This window comes from Manis pentadactyla, chromosome 14 (genome assembly GCF_030020395.1).
Source record: "Manis pentadactyla isolate mManPen7 chromosome 14, mManPen7.hap1, whole genome shotgun sequence".
Taxonomy (NCBI): Eukaryota; Metazoa; Chordata; class Mammalia; order Pholidota; family Manidae; genus Manis; species Manis pentadactyla.
In genome coordinates this window covers 52,103,275-52,125,227 of record NC_080032.1, presented here as the reverse complement: position 1 = coordinate 52,125,227, position 21,953 = coordinate 52,103,275, and the positions used below count along the sequence as shown (strand labels likewise).

The window sequence follows — 21,953 nt, the reverse complement described above, 5'->3', positions numbered from 1 at the left end:
ATCACAGCTTACTAGTTCAAATCGGAGGACTTAGTAATTTACTCACTATTTTGAGTTCAGCTTTGAATTTTGACATCATCATGAGTTGCCACTCACTAGTGTTTACACTTGACATTTCCAACTGAGACATCAAAAGTCTTGTTAGTGGGTGGGTTTGTGCAAAGTTGTCCAAGCTGAAATCATTGTGGGGCTGCTTGTTCCAGGGGCCAAATGGATGAGCTTACAACTAGTATCATCAAAGGGGAGAACTGGAAAACTACAGGCTTTTTAGGAAAAACAGGTCTCTTAGGGTTTCTTTAAATTCAGATTACATAAATTGGGTAGAAATGGACATTATTTACCCTCTTTATATAAGAGGATTTAGACAAGGATATCACAAAATTCATGAGAATAGGTTTAAAACTATTTGGAACTTTACAGTGTTTATCTTGACAACCTGTCCGATATACCTAGAAACGTATGTGGGGCTGATGATTCCTGATGACTTAGCTGGTCCTTCCAGCATTGTTTCACAGGGCGACATTTCCTCTGCTGACTGTCCCTGCTCCTTTCCCAATTATGGGACTTTATTTTTCCCGACTAGGTAAAGAATGACAAGATCTTTAATTAAAAAGATCAATAGGTCTATATATGAATTTTTAAATGTATACACCAGCCTTTGGAATTATCCTATTAATACCTTAATGATAATCCTTTCATTGCAAAAGAGCCTATTTTAATAGTATGGCTAGGAAAGAAACAGTCAGTTATCAAGAAGAATCATTTAGCAAGGTGGAGAAAAAAAAGTTCTTTGTGTGTAAAAATATCTAGTGATTGACATGTTATCAAATTCCCACAAAATAGATTTCCTTGTAATTTAGACTTTGATTTCCTCATAGATCACAAGAACCTTCCTGATGAGCATTAGTGTCAGGGGAACATTTTTCATTATGAAATGGGCAGCAGGGGCCTCTGTAGGGCAGTTAAAAGATCAAGATGCCTACTTAAAGATGTCACTCCAGAATTTGTCCCCACCCCGTCAGTGATTTCCTGCCTACTGGATCATTCCTGTTGATACACTGTGAGTTCTTTGGCTTTCCACTTTTCCTAAAGAGTCACTGGAAGATTTTAAGCAGAGGAGTGTCATGACTGACTCAAGCTCTAACTGGATTCCAGAGCTCTAGGGAGGAGAATGGAGACAGCAGGGCACCTGCAGGGGAGGTCTGAGGAGGCCGGCAGGCAGCCCGCTCTTTCTCCGATTTCATTCTCCACTGCCGTGCCCTCGTCTCTGGGCTCCTGCCCACTGCACTCCTGGTTCTTGAAGCCACTGCAGGCTTCCCCACAGGTCTTTTGACCAAGCTGTTCCCCCTGCCTGCAAGACTTCCCTGAGGCAGCCACAGAAGACCACACCTTCTGCAGACATCCCCTTCTCCTTGAGACCTTCCCTGACCATATTGTTTACATTGTCCCCACCCAGGCCAGGCCCTCCCTGCCCTCCCCTGTCTTTATTTCTCCTCTGCACTTAACCGCTGACAGACATTGTGTCCATCTCCCCATAGGCCCAGAATGAGGGCTTCACGAGGGAAGGCCCGGCTTGTTGAGTGCTGACCCCCTGATACTGTACTTGTGTCTGGCCCACAGTCAGGTGTCCCATGGCTGTTTACAAGGCAGAATTGGACTGCTCGCTCTAAAACACATAGTGACACCCTTAGAGAGCACCTTCCTCACTCTGTTTGCTGGCAGTGCGATTCAGGGCACTTCCCAGCCCATCCCCATCTCAGAGGGCAGTGGGGGGTGGAGTGGATGCACTTCAGGCCCGCCTTCCTGGAGCTGGCTCACCTGTCAGATGCCCTCCAGTGGGAGAGGGGGCGAGCTACCTTTTCAGACCCAGCACACACCTCTAGTTACCGTATTGTTTATGGGCCAGGACCTAGCCAGCTACAAACATAGACTGGGTGCTGGTTTCCAAGAACCGTGGGCTTCCAGCCCCCTTGTTTCAGGGATCCCCTGCCCCTCAAACCTACCTGTGCATGCCATCACAAGCCAGCACCTGGGAACTACTGGGATCCATCCAGATGGTGCCTGGGCCCTTCTGGTCCTGCCTGCCACGCCCTTCAAAGGCTCCGCCTGGGCCTTGTCTGGTTTTTCCTGAGACAGCTGTGTGGTGCCAACTAAGAAAAACCACCATTTGCAAATCTGGTTCAAATGGCAGCTATTTCACTGCTCTTCAGGAAGGGCAAACTGTGGTACCTATTTTTATTATAATTACTCATTCTCTCGCCTCACTAAGCTTGCTTCTTTCAAGCACAGATACCTGGTTCAATCTGTATAACCTCTTACTACCAGCCTACCTTTGTTCACACACAAATGATTGCCACTTACAGCTCTCCTACTAGGCCTCTTCTGTAAATAATCTAAATTTTATTTTCTCAAAATAGAAAGAAATGTGATATCTTGCTGGTTCTGCAGTTTGATTGTTTTGCTATTTTTCAAGTCCCTGAGACTTAAAAAATACTCTGTGTTCCCAGATCAGAAATGAGAAGGGGGATGCTGTGAACTCTTCTCTCTTAGCCCCAGGAACTCCTGACCTGCCACCACCCCCAGCCTCACTGTCCCCACCTCTTAGGCCTCAGCCTTATACTTTAGAAATACTGTGAATATGACTTTGAAGATGAAAGTTTTACCCAAACCACTCCTCATTATTATCCTATGAAACCAGAGATTCTGAGACTGTAAAAATTAGCCCTTGTTGGTCTTCAAAGCTAAAACTCTAATAAGAAAGCTTATCAATTATACTTTTGTTCCTACTCAAAACTCATGACTGCTCACTCAAAGACCCTTTGTTCTAATCTTAAAAAATTGTTTACAGTGTTCCAGATGAATGGCAACAAATATTGGCCTTAGGAATTTGGATAGTACACTTATTCCCTGGGGAACAAGTAATAGTGTGAGACCTGGTGGGCATGGAGGCAGAAGGCTGCTCTTCTGAGAAATGTTCAGTTTTCCAAGGTTCTGGCTGAATGTCCCTAGTCCTTGTTCTGTTAATGAAAATATTTAGGGTTCTTTTTGTTTCTGGAAATTGGAGAGAAAAACAAAAATAAATTTGTGGCCTGGACACTTTCGGTCTTGAAATGCAAATATAGGAGTTATGAGTCAGACGTGGGCTGGGCTTCATTTTCTTTTTAAAGAGCAGCAGTGTGACTCCTTGATTTGTCTTTGTTATCTTGATGTTGAATTCGTATTCCTGGGCAGTTGGTCTGCCCCAGCGCATCTCCACAGAGCAGGTGGCCTGGCTGTGGCGCACACCCTGGTAAATCAGACTGTCAGCAAGGCTAGCCTGATTTTGAAGGCAGGAATGGACTATTTACTCTAAACCACTTAGTAACACAGAGCTGTTAGAAATAAAAATTCCTCTTCTTGCAAAATCCAAGAAGCCACAGAAGTGTCATTGTAAGTGACAGAATTTACTTCTAGTGTCTTATGGTAGGAGCTACAAAGCTGCTTACTTTCTGGATATTTCTAGTTTATTTTCTAGAAAACTGCATTTTATCACTGCAAAAGGGTTTTATTCTCAGTTACGCTTTTGAGCAAGAGTTTTGGAGTCGCAGAGATGCTAAGCGCTGTCGTACAATAGCGATTCTCAAGTTTGAGGAGGGAAAAAAAGGTGTGCCCGGGCCGGGAGACCGCTGCCCATGGCGGAGCAGATGTACTTCGGTGGGCATTTAAGTAGCAGTCAGCGGCTTCTCTGCCCCAAATGAAGGACATTGTGTTGAGTAAAGGGAGACTTACCTTTTATATTCGTTACTAACTAAAGAAAGGGAGGGAGAATTTTATCCCAGCGGGTTTTTATGGTTGGAAAGCTGAGCTGTACTATTAGGCCCACTAGTCATGGCTCTGCTGATGGTTGACAACGCATGCGTCTATAGAGCAGCTGGCGGGGATGTGGGGTGTGTCAGAATTATGTAAAAAAATCGAGTAGTTGCTATTGCCCAAAACTGAAGTGGGCCGCTTGAAGAGCGAGTGGTGCCGCACGACCCGGCCGTCTTGCCGAGCACAGGGTAGGAAAATCAAGGCCAGAGCTGGGCCTTTTTCGGAAGTGCTCTAAATCCAGGCTGTTAGCAGAGCGCCTTACACGCAGCCTGCCCACGTGTTTGAAGAGAAACATAGCCTTTTATTAGGAGCATGAAACAAACTATTTGAGCTGCAGCGTCATGGCGGGGGAGTTAATTGTTGGGATTAATAAGTCACAGCTGCTCAAGTTAAATCCTTGGCAGGACCCTGTGTTCAGCCGTTTTCCCCCTTCCTCATTGCATTCCAGATTGACGACGCGAACCATGTCTGGAGCCCGCACGCTGCTCGGGCTCGTCCTGGGCGGCTGCTGCCTGGCTGCCCTGGGAGCCGGCGCCGCGGGGCCTCCCCAGGCCGGGCGCTTTGTGGCAGCCGTGTACGAGCACCACGCGGTCCTGAGCCCCAACCCTTGGGCTCTCAGCAGCCGCGCGCAGGCCTTGGAGCTCATGAGCCAGAATCTGGACATCTATGAACAGCAAGTGATGACGGCGGCCCAAAAGGCAAGAACCATGCCTGGTCCGACCCTCTGCTTGTGCAGAGCAGGCCCAGTTGCTCCTTAGCCCCCAGCCAGCGGTTCCTGCAGCCCCCTGGAAAATCAGTCCAAGCAGTCCAGTGGGAAAGGCGGAGCTGAATCCGTCAGCTGGCTGGAGCCTCGGTATGCAGCAGCCTCAGCCCCGCCCTGCTTGTGAGAAATGCAGAATTTGGGCGCCCCCCAGACATGCTGCAGCAGAATCTACAGTTTAACTAGATCCCCAACTGATGCTTTTTGCCCCAAGTCTGAGAGGCCCGGGGCTAGAACCCTGATCCTCAAATGTAGCTGTGCGCAGGAATGGCTGGGCCAGTTTGTAAACCAACACAGGAGACTGGGTTCACGACTGCAGTGGGGTGTGGGTCGGACATTGGGGTTTTTTAAGGCTCCCCAGTGGATCCTGATGTGCAGAAAAATCTGAAAACCACCAGGCATGATGGCCTCTCACACTCTCTGAGGTAGTTTAACTGAAGGAGTCATGTGCACAGAGCAGCTGTTTGCTGCCTTCAGATTACCTGTGGCCCCTATCTGGTCTCTGCCAAACCATGAACAGTGTGAGAACTCAGTCCAGACAGAACTGAGCCCAAACCGACAAATGGGGGTTGTTGCCAGCCTTTGTGAAGGTTTCCTGTTTGGCTAGCACTTCCCACTCTCTCCAGGAAGGGTGGGGCACAGAGGGGAATGTCGGTGACTGAAGTTACTGTAAGAAAATTCTCTGTCAGGAAACCTGTATCCAAAGGGAAGTTGGGGCTTTAACCCTTGTGGTGGGGTAACCAGGCCTGCTGCTTGAGGAAGCCCTGCTCTGCCTGGACCAGAGATGAACTCCATGTGAGCAAAGCTTCCCTATGTCTGTTAGTTTGGAGAGCAGAACCGGTCATGCCAGCAGGTCTTGCCCCAAACGGTCCCTGTCTCTGTCCAAGATGGTCAGGATTAACTGGACAGCCACTGTCTACTGCTACATTTAAAATACAAAGCCTATAATGCATATGCATCATATCTAACTAATATTAATATATCTAACTAACATATAATAACATAACTGATTTTAATGCATATACATGATACATATAACTAATAATGCATGTATATAACCAATATATGTGTATAATATGACATACAGTACATGTTATATATATCATATGTATAGACATATCTAAGATATAATACATGTACATGTGTTACTAATGTTGGATGGGAGCTTGAGGACCTGGTCTAGCTTTGGTGGGTGACCCTCCTCTCTTTGTCCCCACCCTGACATCCTGTTTCTCCTTGGACACCTTCTGTGGCCCAGAACTCACTGTCCCACAGGACCACTCATTCCAGCTGGGGACACTGGGCACTTCTGGAAAAGTCTTCCTTTTGATGAACAGCAGCTGGCCACCGTGAACTGCCACCCACTGATGTGTCCTATGAGCTGACCAGAACAGACTGAGTCCCTTGTGTTGGTGCGCCATCTTCCACAGATCTGAGGCGGCTGGCGGGCCCGCCCTGGGCTCTCTCACCAAGCTGTGTCTCTCCCGCAGTTCCCTGGGAGGTGCACCCCAGCCCTCCCACCAAAGACTTCCCAGGTCATCTCATGCCCAGAGCTCTAAAAGGTAATCTGATTTTGTCTGATGAGGGCACTGTTCCCATTCAAGACATTATCCCCAGAAAACTTTTGGCAGCCACATCTCACTGTGGCCCCCAAGGCACATGTTGTGAACCAGACCCCCTGGGCCTTTTCACATGCACGGGCTGCCATTGCCTTCCTGTACTTACAAGGATAATTTATTTAACCTGAGAGCCAGACTTCACATTTATGCTATCAAATTTCATCATTCCAGCCTGTTAGACTATTTGGAGATCTTTACTGACATCCGCATATCAATTACTTCACATCATTCACACATTTGATACACACCTCATTTATGTCTGTGCTGAAGTCAGTGTAAAAAAATCCCAAGCTTTGCTCTCAGTCCTCCCGATGATACAGATCCGCTCGAGAGTGTTCTCTGCACTGAGGTGTTTGCTTGCATGGCAGGGGATGCCACCCACATCTTGCTTCTCTAGCTAGGCCACAAGACCATTTTAAGACATTTGTCAAGTGCCATACTGAGACCCTGAGACTGTGACCGTATTGTCCCTTGCACCCCAATAACCTACCCCCAAAGGAAACACAAGGTTTGTGCTGAACCTGTGCCAACTGCAAGGAATCGCTCCTTCTCTTTGTGGCCCAGGAACACGACAGAGCCACTGAGGTTCAGTGCTTACAGATGCCTCAGCTCCTCTTCGTGGTTAGATGTGTGGAGGCAGCTTCTAGGACACACTGATGTCAAGGATGTGTCAGAGTTTTATATGACACTTACTCTAAGTCGGGTGCCTGAACAAGCCAGCTGAAGTGTTTTTCCCTTGGTAGATGCATTTATAGGGAAGAAGAGTCTAGCTTAGAGATACTCGGCTGCTCGTCACTTGGTTGGCAGCCCTCATTCCTCAGGAGTTCTTACCTCATTAAGGTCTATCAGAAAATTGCTCAAGCCGTTTATCATGAAAGCTATTATTTCCTATAGTGGATCGGTAATCACGTCAGACCCAGAGTTCCGCCCCAGCTTAGGTTTGGCAGATATGTATTCAGGAAATGCAATTTAATTTTGATATTAATCTAATATGTATATATAATTTAAGTGTCATTGTCCATAATAAACTGTTCAGTGCTCTCAAAGTTTTGTTTTTAATAAAGGAAAATACTTGTCAAGTATAATTTTCAAAAAGTTAAAAACATGACTCAATACAAATATAGAATGGACATGTGTCAAAGCTTCTTTTTTTATTTTATTTTTTTATTTTTATTTTTTAATAATTATTTTTTATTGAAGGGTAGTTGACGCACAGTATTACATTACATTAGTTTCAAGTGTACAACACAGTGGTAGAACATTTATATACATAATTCTAGGTTCCAGCTATCACCCTACCAAGCTGTTACAATATCTTGACTATATTCCTTTTGCTATACATTACATCCCGGTTACTTATTTATTTTACCATTGGAAGTCTGTCCTTTTTTTTTTTTTTTCTTTTTTTTTTTTGTGAGGGCATCTCTCATATTTATTGATCAAATGGTTGTTAACGACAATAAGATTCTGTATAGGGGAGTCAATGCTCAATGCACAATCATTAATCCACCCCAAGCCTAATTTTCGTCAGTCTCCAATCTTCTGAGGCATAACAAACAAGTTCTTACATGGAGAACAAATTCTTACATAATGAATAAGTTACATAGTGAACAGTACAAGGGCAGTCATCACAGAAACTTTTGGTTTTGCTCATGCATTATGAACTCTAAACAGTCAGTTCAAATATGAATACTCATTTGGTTTTTATACTTGATTTATATGTGGATACCACATTTCTCTCTTTATTATTATTATTTTTAATAAAATGCTGAAGTGGTAGGTAGATACAAGATAAAGGTAGAAAACATAGTTTAGTGTTGTAAGAGAGCAAATGTAGATGATCAGGTGTGTGCCTGTAGACTATGTGTTAATCCAAGCTAGACAAGGGCAATAAAACATCCACGTATGCAGATTTCTCTCAGAACAGGGGGGGTGAGGTTCTAAGCCTCACCTCTGTTGATCCCCAATTTCTCACCTGATGGCCCCCCTGCGACTGTGCCTGTCTTAGGTTGTTCCTCCCTTGAGGAATCTTACCCGTCTCTGGCTAACCAGTCATCTTCCGGGGCCATACAGGGAAATGTGAAGTTGGTAAGTGAGAGGGAAGCCTTATTGTTTGAAAAGGTTAGCTTTTTACTTCTTTGCATATTTATGCCCTGTGGCTTCTATGCCCAGCATTTGTCTTGAGGTATCTTTACCACTTGGAAGAATTATGATACTCGGTAAATTTGATATGAGGCACGAATTCTATTTAAGGGTTGTAATTAGGAAGGAAGAAGAAAAGCTCTAGAAGTAGCAGACGGAAGAAAACATGGGAAGATTGATTATTTCTTTGACATATCTTCTTGTAGAGTAACTTCAGCATGTATAGGTTTTAAGCTACTACTTAAATTGCGCACACACATTAACATAATAGGAGTATAGTTACATAACCAAAGCATATCTGTAATTACCAGCCATCTCCAGTGAAACCAAGAAAACCAGTTAGGCACCTTAGGCATTTGTGAAAACTTATCTATGATATGTTGGATATTGTCCAACTGAACTTGAACAGTCTGAGAGAAATCAGACAAATTAAAACAACCCATTCCTGGGGACTGTTCACATGCCATATGTTCTTTTAACAGTAAATAGTCTGTAGTTGTAAGAGTTTGGAGCGCTACAATTTGCACTTCTCCAAATTCTTGGTTGAGTTCCAACAGTATAGATCCAGTCAAATTTGTTGTTTTACTGTATGCACAGGCCAGCTTAGATATCTCCTTCCTCATTCCCATGGCAAGTCCAGGAACTGGTGGGATGAGTGCATCTACAGCTGTAGCAGTGCGTGGATCTTTGTTGGGGTTTTTTGATGATCATCTTCTGGCATGAGTCTTCCAGAGAGTGCAGATGTTGGAAGTTCTTTTTCATATCGTATCTTAGTTCATTTTCGGGGTAGCCCAATTAGGCTTTGATCCTCTGTATAAACACAAACAGACCCTTTGCCTACACTTTTATATGCCCTTTATACCCTTGTGTACAACTCGTTGGAGGTTACCACACAGGAACTGCCCTTTTTTTTTTTTTTTTTTTGCTTTGTTTTTGGTATCACTAATCTACACTTACATGACGAATATTATGTTTACTAGGCTCTCCCCTATACCAGGTCCCCCCTATAAACCCCTTTACAGTCACTGTCCATCAGCGTAGCAACCTGTTGTAGAATCACTACTTGTCTTCTCTGTGTTGTACAGCCCTCCCCTTTCTCCCACCCCGCTATGGATGCTAATCTTAATACCCCCCTACTTCTCCCCCCCTTATCCCTCCCTACCCACCCATCCTCCCCAGTCCCTTTCCCTTTGGTACCTGTTAGTCCATTCTTGAGTTCTGTGATTCTGCTGCTGTTTTGTTCCTTCAGTTTTTCCTTTGTTCTTATATTCCACAGATAAGTGAAATCATTTGGTATTTCTCTTTCTCCGCTTGGCTTGTTTCACTGAGCATAATACCCTCCAGCTCCATCCATGTTGCTGCAAATGATTGGATTTGCCCTTTTCTTATGGCTGAGTAGTATTCCATTGTGTATATGTACCACATCTTCTTTATCCATTCATCTATCGATGGACATTTAGGTTGCTTCCAATTCTTGGCTATTGTAAATAGTGCTGCAATAAACATAGGGGTGCATCTGTCTTTCTCAAACTTGATTGCTGCGTTCTTAGGGTAAATTCCTAGGAGTGGAATTCCTGGGTCAAATGGTAAGTCTGTTTTGAGCATTTTGATGTACCTCCATACTGCTTTCCACAATGGTTGAACTAGTTTATATTCCCACCAGCAGTGTAGGAGGGTTCCCCTTTCTCCACAGCCTCGCCAACATTTGTTGTTCTCTGTCTTTTGGATGGCAGCCATCCTTACTGGTGTGAGGTGATACCTCATTGTAGTTTTAATTTGCATTTCTCTGATAATTAGCGATGTGGAGCATCTTTTCATGTGTCTGTTGGCCATCTGTATTTCTTTTTTGGAGAACTGTCTGTTCAGTTCCTCTGCCCATTTTTTAATTGGGTTATTTGTTATTTGTTTGTTGAGGCATGTGAGCTCCTTATATATTCTGGACGTCAAGCCTTTATCGGATGTGTCATTTTCAAATATATTCTCCCATACTGTAGGGATCCTTCTTGTTCTATTGATGGTGTCTTTTGCTGTACAGAAGCTTTTCAGCTTAATATAGTCCCACTTACTCATTTTTCCTGTTGTTTTCCTTGCCTGGGGAGATATGTTCAAGAAGAGGTCACTCATGTTTATGTCTAAGAGGTTTTTGCCTATGTTTTCTTCCAAGAGTTTAATGGTTTCACGACTTACATTCACGTCTCTGATCCATTTTGAGTTTACTTTTGTATATGGGGTTAGACAATGGTCCAGTTTCATTCTCCTACATGTAGCTGTCCAGTTTTGCCAGCACCACCTGTTGAAGAGACTGTCATTTCGCCATTGTATGTCCATGGCTCCTTTATCAAATATTAATTGACCATATATGTCTGGGTTAATGTCTGGATTCTCTAGTCTGTTCCATTGGTCTGTGGCTCTGCTCTTGTGCCAGTACCAAATTGTCTTGATTACTATGGCTTTATAGTAGAGCTTGAAGTTGGGGAGTGAGATCCCCCCTACTTTATTCTTCTTTCGCAGGATTGCTTTGGCTATTCGGGGTCTTTGGTGTTTCCATATGAATTTTTGAATTATTTGTTCCAGTTCATTGAAGAATGTTGCTGGTAGTTTCATAGGGATTGCATCAAATCTGTATATTGCTTTGGGCAGGATGGCCATTTTAACGATATTAATTCTTCCTAGCCACGAGCATGGGATGAGTTTCCATCTGTTAGTGTCCCCTTTAATTTCTCTTAAGAGTGACTTGTAGTTTTCAGAGTATAAGTCTTTCACTTCTTTGGTTAGGTTTATTCCTAGGTATTTTATTTTTTTTGATGCAATTGTGAATGGAGTTGTTTTCCTGATTTCTCTTTCTGTTGGTTCATTGTTGGTATATAGGAAAGCCACAGATTGCTGTGTGTTGATTTTGTATCCTGCAACTTTGCTGTATTCCGATATCAGTTCTAGTAGTTTTGGGGTGGAGTCTTTAGGGTTTTTTATGTACAGTATCATGTCATCTGCAAATAGTGACAGTTTAACTTCTTCTTTACCAATCTGGATTCCTTGTATTTCTTTATTTTGTCTGATTGCCGTGGCTAGGACCTCCAGTACTATGTTAAATAACAGTGGAGAGAGTGGGCATCCCTGTCTAGTTCCCGATCTCAGCGGAAATGCTTTCAGCTTCTCGCTGTTCAATATAATGTTGGCTGTGGGTTTATCATAGATGGCCTTTATTATGTTGTGGTACTTGCCCTCTATTCCCATTTTGCTGAGAGTTTTTAACATGAATGGATGTTGAACTTTGTCAAATGCTTTTTCAGCATCTACGGAGATGATCATGTGGTTTTTGTCTTTCTTTTTGTTGATGTGGTGGATGATGTTGATGGACTTTCGAATGTTGTACCATCCTTGCATCCCTGGGATGAATCCCACTTGGTCATGGTGTATGATCCTTTTGATGTATTTTTGAATTCGGTTTGCTAATATTTTGTTGAGTATTTTTGCATCTACGTTCATCAGGGATATTGGTCTGTAGTTTTCTTTTTTGGTGGGGTCTTTGCCTGGTTTTGGTATTAGGGTGATGTTAGCTTCATAGAATGAGTTTGGGAGTATCCCCTCTTCCTCTATTTTTTGGAAAACTTTAAAGAGAATGGGTATTATGTCTTCCCTGTATGTCTGATAAAATTCCGAGGTAAATCCATCTGGCCCGGGGGTTTTGTTCTTTGGTAGTTTTTGGATTACCGCTTCAATTTCGTTGCTGGTAATTGGTCTGTTTAGATTTTCTGTTTCTTTCTGGGTCAATCTTGGAAGGTTGTATTTTTCTAGGAAGTTGTCCATTTCTCCTAGGTTTCCCAGCTTGTTAGCATATAGGTTTTCATAGTATTCTCCAATAATTCTTTGCATTTCCTTGGGGTCCGTCGTGATTTTTCCTTTCTCGTTTCTGATACTGTTGATTTATGTTGACTCTCTTTTCTTCTTAATAAGTCTGGCTAGAGGCTTATCTATTTTGTTTATTTTCTCGAAGAACCAGCTCTTGGTTTCATTGATTTTTGCTATTGTTTTATTCTTCTCAATTTTATTTATTTCTTCTCTGATCTTTATTATGTCCCTCCTTCTGCTGACCTTAGGCCTCATCTGTTCTTCTTTTTCCAATTTCGATAATTGTGACATTAGAACATTCATTTGGGATTGCTCTTCCTTTTTTAAATATGCTTGGATTGCTATATACTTTCCTCTTAAGACTGCTTTTGCTGTGTCCCACAGAAGTTGGGGCTTAGTGTTGTTGTTGTCATTTGTTTCCATATATTGCTGGATCTCCATTTTGATTTGGTCATTGATCCATTGATTATTTAGGAGCGTGTTGTTAAGCCTCCATGTGTTTGTGAGCCTCTTTGCTTTCTTTGTACAGTTTATTTCTAGTTTTATGCCTTTGTGGTCTGAAAAGTTGGTTGGTAGGATTTCAATCTTTTGGAATTTTCTGAGGCTCTTTTTGTGGCCTAGTATGTGGTCTATTCTGGAGAATGTTCCATGTGCACTTGAGAAGAATGTATATCCCGCTGCTTTTGGATGTAGAGTTCTATAGATGTCTATTAGGTCCATCTGCTCTACTGTGTTGTTCAGTGCTTCCGTGTCCTTACTTATTTTCTGCCCAGTGGATCTATCCTTTGGGGTGAGTGGTGTGTTGAAGTCTCCTAGAGTGAATGCACTGCAGTCTATATCCCCCTTTAGTTCTGTTAGTATTTGTTTCACATATGCTGGTGCTCCTGTGTTGGGTGCATATATATTTAGAATGGTTATATCCTCTTGTTTGACTGAGCCCTTTATCATTATGTAGTGTCCTTCTTTATCTCTTGTTACTTTCTTTGTTTTGAAGTCTATTTTGTCTGATATTAGTACTGCAACCCCTGCTTTCTTCTCACTGTTGTTTGCTTGAAATATGTTTTTCCATCCCTTGACTTTTAGTCTGTACATGTCTTTGGGTTTGAGGTGAGTTTCTTGTAAGCAGCATATAGATGGGTCTTGCTTTTTTATCCATTCTGTTACTCTGTGTCTTTTGATTGGTGCATTCAACCCATTAACATTTAGGGTGACTATTGAAAGATATGTACTTATTGCCATTGCAGGCTTTAAATTCGTGGTTACCAAAGGTTCAAGGTTAGCCTCTTTAGTATCTTACTGCCTAACTTAGCTCGCTTATTGAGCTGTTATATACACTGTCTGGAGATTCTTTTCTTCTCTCCCTTCTTGTTCCTCCTCCTCGATTCTTCATATGTTGGGTGTTTTGTGCTGTGCTCTTTCTAGGAGTGCTCCCATCTAGAGCAGTCCCTGTAAGATGTTCTGTAGAGGTGGTTTGTGGAAAGCAAATTCCCTCAGCTTTTGTTTGTCTGGGAATTGTTTAATCCCACCGTCATATTTGAATGATAGTCGTGCTGGATACAGTATCCTTGGTTCAAGGCCCTTCTGTTTCATTGTATTAAATATATCATGCCATTTTCTTCTGGCCTGTAGGGTTTCTGTTGAGAAATCTGACGTTAGCCTGATGGGTTTCCCTTTATAGGTGACCTTTTTCTCTCTAGCTGCCTTTAGCACTCTTTCCTTGTCCTTGATCTTTGCCATTTTAATTATTATGTGTCTTGGTGTTGTCCTTCTTGGATCCTTTCTGTTGGGGGTTCTGTGTATTTCCGTGGTCTGTTCGATTACTTCCTCCCCCAGTGTGGGGAAGTTTTCAGCAACTATTTCTTCTAAGATACTTTCCATCTCTTTTCCTCTCTCTTCTTCTTCTGGGACCCCTATAATATGGATATTGTTCCTTTTGGATTGGTCACACGGTTCTCTTAATATTGTTTCATTCCTGGAGATCGTTTTGTCTCTCTCTATGTCAGCTTCTATGCGTTCCTGTTCTCTGATTTCAATTCCATCAATGGCCTCTTGCATCCTATCCATTCTGCTTATAAACCCTTCCAGAGTTTGTTTCATTTCTGCGATCTCCTTTCTGGCATCTGTGATCTCCTTCCGGACTTCATCCCATTTCTCTTGCGTATTTCTCTGCATCTCTGTCAGCATGTTTATGATTCTTATTTTGAATTCTTTTTCAGGGAGACTGGTTAGGTCTGTCTCCTTCTCTGGTGTTGTCTCTGTGATCTTTGTCTGCCTGTAGCTTTGCCTTTTCATGGTGATAGGAATAGTTTGCAGAGCTGGGACGAGTGACGGCTGGAAGGACTTCCTTTCTTGTTGGTTTGTGGCCCTCCTCTCCTGGGAGAACAGCGACCTCTAGTGGCTTGTGCTGCGCAGCTGCGCGCAGACAGGGTTTCTGCTTCCTGCCCGGCTGCTATGGAGTTAATCTCCGCTGTTGCTGTGGGCGTGGCCTAGCTCGGGCAGCTGCTCCAAAATGGTGGAGTCGCGTTGGAGCAGGAGCTGCTGGGAGGCTATTTATCTCCGTAAGGGGCCTCCCTGCTCCCTGCAGCCCAGGGGTTAGGGTGCCCAGAGATCCCGGATTCCCTACCTCTGGATTAAGTGACCCGCCCTGCCCCTTTAAGACTTCCAAAAAGCACCCGCCAGAACAAAACAACGCCCACCAAAAAAAAAAAAAAAAAAAAAAAATTTTTTTAATTAAAAAAAAAAAAAAGTTTTTAATTAAAAAAAAAAAAAAGGGTGGTCGTTCGTTTGTCTTTATTCTCCGGTGCCAGCCTCAGGCCTCTGCTCACCGGTCTTTCTGCCCTGTTTCCCTAGTATTGGGGTCCCTATCCCTTTAAGACTTCCAAAAAGTGCTCGCCAAAACAAAACAGCAAAAAAGCAAAAAAAAAATGGTCGCGCACTTTTCTTATGTCCTCTGTCGCCCAGCCTCCAGTGCCCGCTCACTGTTCTTGCTGCCCTGTTTTCCTAGTATCGAGGGCCCTGCACTCTGGCCGGGATGCCTGGGGCTGGGTGTTCGGCAGTCCTGGGCTCCGTCTCCCTCCCGCTCTGCCTGCTCTTCTCCCGCCGGGAGCTGGGGGGAGGGGCGCTCGGATCCCGCGGGGCCGGGGCTTGTATCTTACCCCCTTCGCGAGGCGCTGGGTTCTCTCAGGTGCGGATGTGGTCTGGATATTGTCCTGTGTCCTCTGGTCTTTATTCTAGGAAGGGTTGTCTTTGTTATATTTTCATAGATATATGTTGTTTTTGGAGGAGATTTCCGCTGCTCTACTCACGCCGCCATCTTCCGCCCCTCCCCCTAAAGCTTTTTTTAAAGTCAATAATTAATGAAGGACCCAGGAAGATGGTAAAGCTGGTTCAAAAGAGAATTTGAGGAATAGAAATGTGTATATCAGTCAGTGAAATGAATGTTGAAGTGAATTTACTAGAAGATACAAAACTGGCTAATGTCCTACAAGGCAATTGAATTATAATATTTAGGATAATCTTACAGTAAATAACAAAGCTAAACAGTGGTACATTCACTAGATAGATAATACTTGAGTAAGCCTGTACAGTACCCTAGTAAATAAAATAAGAAAAGCATACATTCTTTATCTTTATTCCAAGTTTGTGATAATTTTTCTTTACAATGTGCAATCAGATGACTAATCTCAGACTCTGCTGGAGAGAGTGTATACACTAGTATAATCTTTCTGGAAAGCTATTTGGCAAAGTATGTTAAAGACTTAAAACTCTTCATACTTTTGACCCAGTATTTTCTTTTATAAGACTTTATTCTGAAGAAATAGAGATCCAGGGATTTGTGTACAGTACGCATTCAGTAAGTGTTTTGAGCATTCTTGAATGCAGGTGGTCACCATAGTTTTCTTTTTATTAGAAAAATTTGGGAACAACTCAAATGCCCAATAATACTGGATAAACTGTGGTGTCCTCTTCAATGCAGTCATTACAAATGATATTCTTGAAGATATCTTTCTGCCTTGATGTAGTGAGAAAGTCAAGGTGGAAAGCCATATATCTATTATTATCTCAAGTATACACACACACACACGGAAAAATGAAAATAGCCAAGACATTAACAGTAAATATCTTCATGTTTCTAGGGTTATGAATTCTTCCTTTGTATTTTCTGTTTTCCAAATTTTTTACAAACTTTTGAAGCTTTTGTAACCAGGGAAGAAATTGCAGTTTGTGGTGCGTTCCAGAAATAAGGGGCTGAAATTGCCTGTTACTGTAGATGACGATGCCTCCTCTGTCCTGCTGCACTCTTGCTTGGGGGCAGTGTCCCCGGCCTGACATGAGTGGTGTGAGTGAAGAGCCGCCGGAGGAGGCCGTGGCTCCGAGAGCCGAGGGTCTCCCTGTTTGTTTGGGTTTCCTTAGGTCGCTGCAGATGTCCCGGGGAGCCCCAGGCTGTCACAGGGAGCCCAGGGTGCCTCCAGGCATGGGAAAAGGCCTGTAGGGTGGCCAGGATTCTGGAGGGAGCGTCCCTATTCCCAGCTGAGAATTGCAAGTTAGAGCAAGTCCTTGTTTCTTTGATGAAATAAAGACACTTGACTGCGACCCTCCAGCCCAGTGGGTCCCAACCTTGGCTGCACTTTAGAGTCACCTGGGGACCTCTCAACAGTGTTGCCAGGACCCCACCCACAATCAACTGAAGCAGACATTTTAGAGGTGGGCCCCAGCATCACCCCTGAACAAAGTCTTTTTTCACAAGTTCCCCATGTGGTTTAGATGCATAGTGAAGGTTGAAAACCACTTGGTGGAGATGCCCAATGCTGAGAGCCGTTTATAATCAGCCCCATCTCCCATTGCACCACCCAAAACTCCAAACCCCTCCTGTTAGCCTGCAAACTCCTGCTCCTTTCAACCAAGCTCACTCCTCCCCTCCTTCCCTGACATGCCCCCAGGCACAGTTCCGGGTGACTCATAGAGGACTGTCTTTGTTCCCTCTGAGTAGGCCAGGTGAGAAGGCTTCCCCAAGACTTAAGTTCCCTGAGGAGGGCCCAGCCACCATCTCTTCACCCCCAGTTCCTGCAGTCACTTGCAGGCCGTCAGAGGAGTGGATAAAAAGAGAACTGAGGAATTAAGTGGTGCTGTGTGTTATCTGGTAACATCCTGTACTTTGATGTTTTTGTCTTACAGGGTGTACAGATCATAGTGTTTCCAGAAGATGGCATTCATGGATTCAACTTTACAAGAACATCCATTTACCCATTTTTGGACTTCATGCCATCCCCCCGGTTGGTCAGGTGGAACCCGTGCCTGGAGCCCCACCGATTCAGTGACACGGAGGTGTGTAATGGTCCCAGCCTTCTTCCTCAGCAGGCCTCGCACGCACAGAGCCGGGCCGGGGTCACAGCCACACACGTTCAAGGAGACCAAAAGGAGAAACTTGGATTCTAAAAATGAAATCACGTTCCCCACACTCCCTGTGCAAACAGGCAGTCATTTGGAGAGTGTCTGCTACTATGAGGCATTTACTCAGCTATAGATGCTTCTATTTATAAATCACACAAGAAATATGTGAATATATGCTTATGAAAGAAATTTTAAATAATGAAAGCCCACCCCTCATCCCACATCCCTTTCTAGAGAAACTGCACGGGCCATTTGATGTACACCCAGCTATATTTTCTGTGCATATTGTGGTGATTGACATCCTCTTGGTTAGCATGCAACATGCTTATCCTTTTTTTAAAAACTCTTGCTGTTCAATGAATATCCTGTACATACATCTTTATTTTTATTTTTTTATTTTAGTATTATTAATATAAAATCACATGGGCAACATTGTGGTTACTAGACTCCCCCCATTATCAAGTCCCCACCACATACCCATTGCACTCACTGTCCATCAGCATAGTAAGATGCTATAGAGTCACTACTTGTCTTCTCTGTGCTGTACTGCCTTCCCTGTGCTCCCCCTACATTATGTGTGCTAATTGTAATGCCCCTTATTCCCCTTCTCCCTCCCTTCACACCCACACCTGCCCCCCCAGTCCCTTTCCCTTTGGCAACTGTTAGTCCATTCTTGGGTTCTGTGATTCTGCTGCTGTTTTGTTCCTTCAGTTTTTTGCTTTGTTCTTATACTCCACAAATGAGTGAAATCATTTGGTACTTGTCTTTCTCCACCTGGCTTATTTCACTGAGCATGATACCCTCTAGCTCCATCCATGTTGTTGCAAATGGTAGGATTTGTTTTCTTCTTATGGTTGAATAATATTCCACTGTGTATATGTACCACATCTTCTGTACATACATCTTTGTACATACATCTTTGTAAACATGTCCAAGTTTTTCTGTAAGGTAAGATTCCCAGAAATGGAATTTCTCAGCTGAAGGATATGCACACTTTAAAGAATACTAAATGTCCCTTTTAAAAGACTTTGATTTCACTTCACATCTCCAGTAACAGTGTATGAGTGCCTGTTTTCCCACCCTTCAGTCAGTACAGATAGAAGAGTGTTTTGTATTTTTTCCAATCTTATGAAGATGAAAATTTTATCTCATTTTAATTCACATTTCCATATTACTAATAAGGCTGAGCATCTTAGATGTTTGTTGGTATTTGCTCTTTGGTGAATCACCTGTTCATATCCTTTGCACATTTTCAGTATTGGTTGCCTTTTTTATTGATTTATGATAGCTGTTTATATATAATGGACACAGTAGAGGTACCTTTCGATTTTAAATTTTAAGGCAAAGGCAGGATTTAAAAAAATCATTTATACCTTTTTTCTTCTCTAGGTCCTCCAGCGCCTGAGTTGTCTGGCTATCAAGGGAGAGATGTTCCTGGTGGCCAATCTCGGGACGAAGCAGCCTTGTCATAACAGTGACCCAGGGTGCCCAGATGATGGAAGGTACCAATTTAACACGAATGTTGTGTTCAGCAATAATGGAACCCTTGTTGACCGCTACCGTAAACACAACCTGTACTTTGAGGCTGCTTTTGATGCCCCTCTCAAAGTGGATCACATCGTGTTTGATACCCCATTTGCTGGCAAGTTTGGTATGTTCACTTGCTTTGACATACTGTTCTTTGACCCTGCCATCAGACTCCTTCGAGACTCTGAGGTGCGGCACATTGTGTATCCAACCGCCTGGATGAACCAGCTCCCCCTCTTGGCAGCTATTCAGATCCAGAGTGCTTTTGCCATCGCCTTTGGCATCAACTTTCTTGCTGCCAATATCCACCACCCATCTCTGGGGATGACCGGAAGTGGCATTCATACCCCTCTGGAGTCCTTTTGGCACCATGACATGGAAAGCCCCAGAGGTCACCTTATAATTGCCCAGGTAGCCAAACATCCACTGGGTCTCACTGGTACAGAGAATGCCACAAGTGAAATGGACCCATCACATAGTAAGTTTCTAGAAGTTGTGGCAGGGGGTCCATACTGTGAAAAGGACGCCCAGGAAGTCCACTGTGAAGGAGCCGCCAGATGGAACATGGATGCTCTGCCCACATTTCACTCTGAGATGATGTATGACAATTTCACCCTGGTCCCTGTGTCGGGGAAGGAAGGCCATCTCCGGGTCTGTGCCAGTGACCTCTGCTGCTATTTACTTTACCGGAGGCGCACTTTGTCCAGAGAGCTGTACGCCCTGGGGGCCTTTGACGGCCCTCACACTGTGCATGGCACTTACTATGTTCAGGTGTGTGCCCTGGTCAAGTGTGGGGGTCTTGGCTTTGACACCTGTGGACAGGAGGTCACGGAGGCCTCGGGGATGTTTGAATTTCACCTGTGGGGGAACTTCAGCACTTCCTATATTTTTCCTCTGCTTCTGACCTCGGGGATGACCCTGGAAACCCCTGATCAGCTTGGCTGGGAGAATGACCACTACTTCCTCAGGAAGAGTGGCCTGTCCTCCGGCCTGGTGACGGCAGCTCTCTATGGGCGGTGGTATGAGCGGGACTAGGGGACGTGCGGGCTGGGCCCGGGCCCCACGTCACAGCCCTGTTCCGGCGCAGGCTGCAGTGCGCAGGTGCTTGGGGCCCCTCTGCCCCGGAGCTGCCCTTGGAGCTGTGGGAAGAAGCAGGGGAGGTGATTCCCCTGTGGACTCTCCTTCTTACACAGATTGTTGAGTCATTTTCTAGTATTTCCTACTCGCACTTGTCTTTTTCAGGCCAAATCTTCCTCCAGGAAGTCTCTCATTGCACAGTTGGTTTTCAGACTGAAACAAAAATAAATGTCAGTTTATATTTTACACAACCACAAAGCAGTGGGTTGTGTGTGTGTGTGTGTTTTGTCTGTTGCTGATCAGATGACACCTGAGTATTCCACCTGCCTCAAACTTTTTCTAAGGTAAGAAACAAATCTCGAAGCAAAAGCTGTATTAGAAATGGCTGCCTGGGGACCCTTTTCCATCCCAGTCGGCCGGAGTTCTATCCAAATGGAACGGTGATGCCAGAGCCACCAGCCACATCAGCAATATGGATCTTGAAGCAGCTTCTAAAAATAGAAGCCTACGTCTGCCTTTCTGTGTAAACAGAATGTGTCAGGTGGGACTCCTATAGCCGGGAAGAGTGCGGTGCCCCAGAGAGATTGGAAAATCGCGCTGAAGGGGGGCAGCCCTGGGTGGGGTGAGTAATAAGGATCTTTCTGCCCAAGTGTCTCTTCCAGGGGTTCCATTTATTCCATGAATAAATCATACTGGCTTTGACAAGAAACTCACAGATGCCCAGCTGCACAGGGTGGGTGACACGGAGAATCAGCTCGCTGTCTGCCCTTGGCGAGAGGCGCCTCACCTCATGAAGAGAAGTTGCCAGAACTGCCGTGGAGGTTGGCCCACTTCAGTCATTCGCCTATTGAATCACTCAGCGGGTTTCAGAGAGCCTGCCAGGTACAGAGCAAGGCCCTCCCACAGTATTATTCCCCGATGCAAAATAGCTGTCACCGTATGAAGATATTTTTAGGCCACTGATTACCGTATTCTTTGTATCCAACATATCAGTCATTTTGACTTGATGTCTAGTAACATTTCAGATAATTTTAAAAGTGGAAAATGTGTAAGTTTTAAAAAGAATGGATAGCTTTCTGTGGTTTTCCCCTGTCATGTTATGGTTATTTCGTTTTCTTTTTTAAATTGGGTTTTTAAAAACACTATGGGCATATATATACAAAGACACCCACACACATACAGATAGATACATAATCGCACAAAGTAGAAGATGAAATTCCTTCCCCATCCCCCCTCAGTGCAGCCTTCCGGACTTTTCTAGCCTTTGGGCAGGACAATGGAGAGCATAGTCCTGGTGTCAGACTGGCCAAGGTTACTCTCTCAGCCTTGCCGTTTATTCCGCCCTGTGTAGACCTCGGACCGTTTATTTGAACCTTGTGGTGTCCTGGTTTTCCCATTCATAGAACGTTTATTGAGTAATCCACGTTGGAAAGAAGCAAAGGCCCTGCTGACTCACTGCTCGCTCGCCAAGGCCTGGAATGAGTCAATCCTCAGGGAGTGAACAGGAACCCCTCAGAGTTCCTGAGCCCTGGGAAGTCCCCTGGATGGGAGTGGGACCTCTGGCAGCAGATGACAGAGCTCGCCTGCATCCCCTTGGGGGCCCCCAGTGGGAGCGGGAGGGCGGCCTGTAGCTCAGGATGTGGTTGTCTGTGCCCACTCGGCTTCCCTGCCCCAAGCCCCAAGCCCCAGGGAAATGGAAATCATCTTAAAAATGCATACTGTTGCTTCATGCCAAGATG

The 21,953-nt window shown here is 44.3% G+C and overlaps 1 protein-coding gene across 2 annotated transcripts in view; it reads left to right on the top strand.

The window, feature by feature from the left end:
* BTD (biotinidase) overlaps positions 1-20,472 on the top strand; it is a 61,294-nt gene extending 40,822 nt beyond the window's left edge. The window contains exons 1-3 of one of the 2 annotated variants that reach the window (XM_057491532.1): positions 4,554-4,702; positions 17,395-17,544; positions 19,000-20,472. In XM_057491532.1, coding sequence (XP_057347515.1) covers positions 17,479-17,544; positions 19,000-20,172 — 1,239 coding nt within the window. In that variant the 5' untranslated portion in view covers positions 4,554-4,702; positions 17,395-17,478 and the 3' untranslated portion in view covers positions 20,173-20,472. Of the gene's footprint in view, positions 1-4,553; positions 4,703-17,394; positions 17,545-18,999 lie in introns of those variants that run through there. The other variant, XM_057491533.1, reaches the window with a different exon arrangement.
* Positions 20,473-21,953: the final 1,481 nt, after the last annotated feature.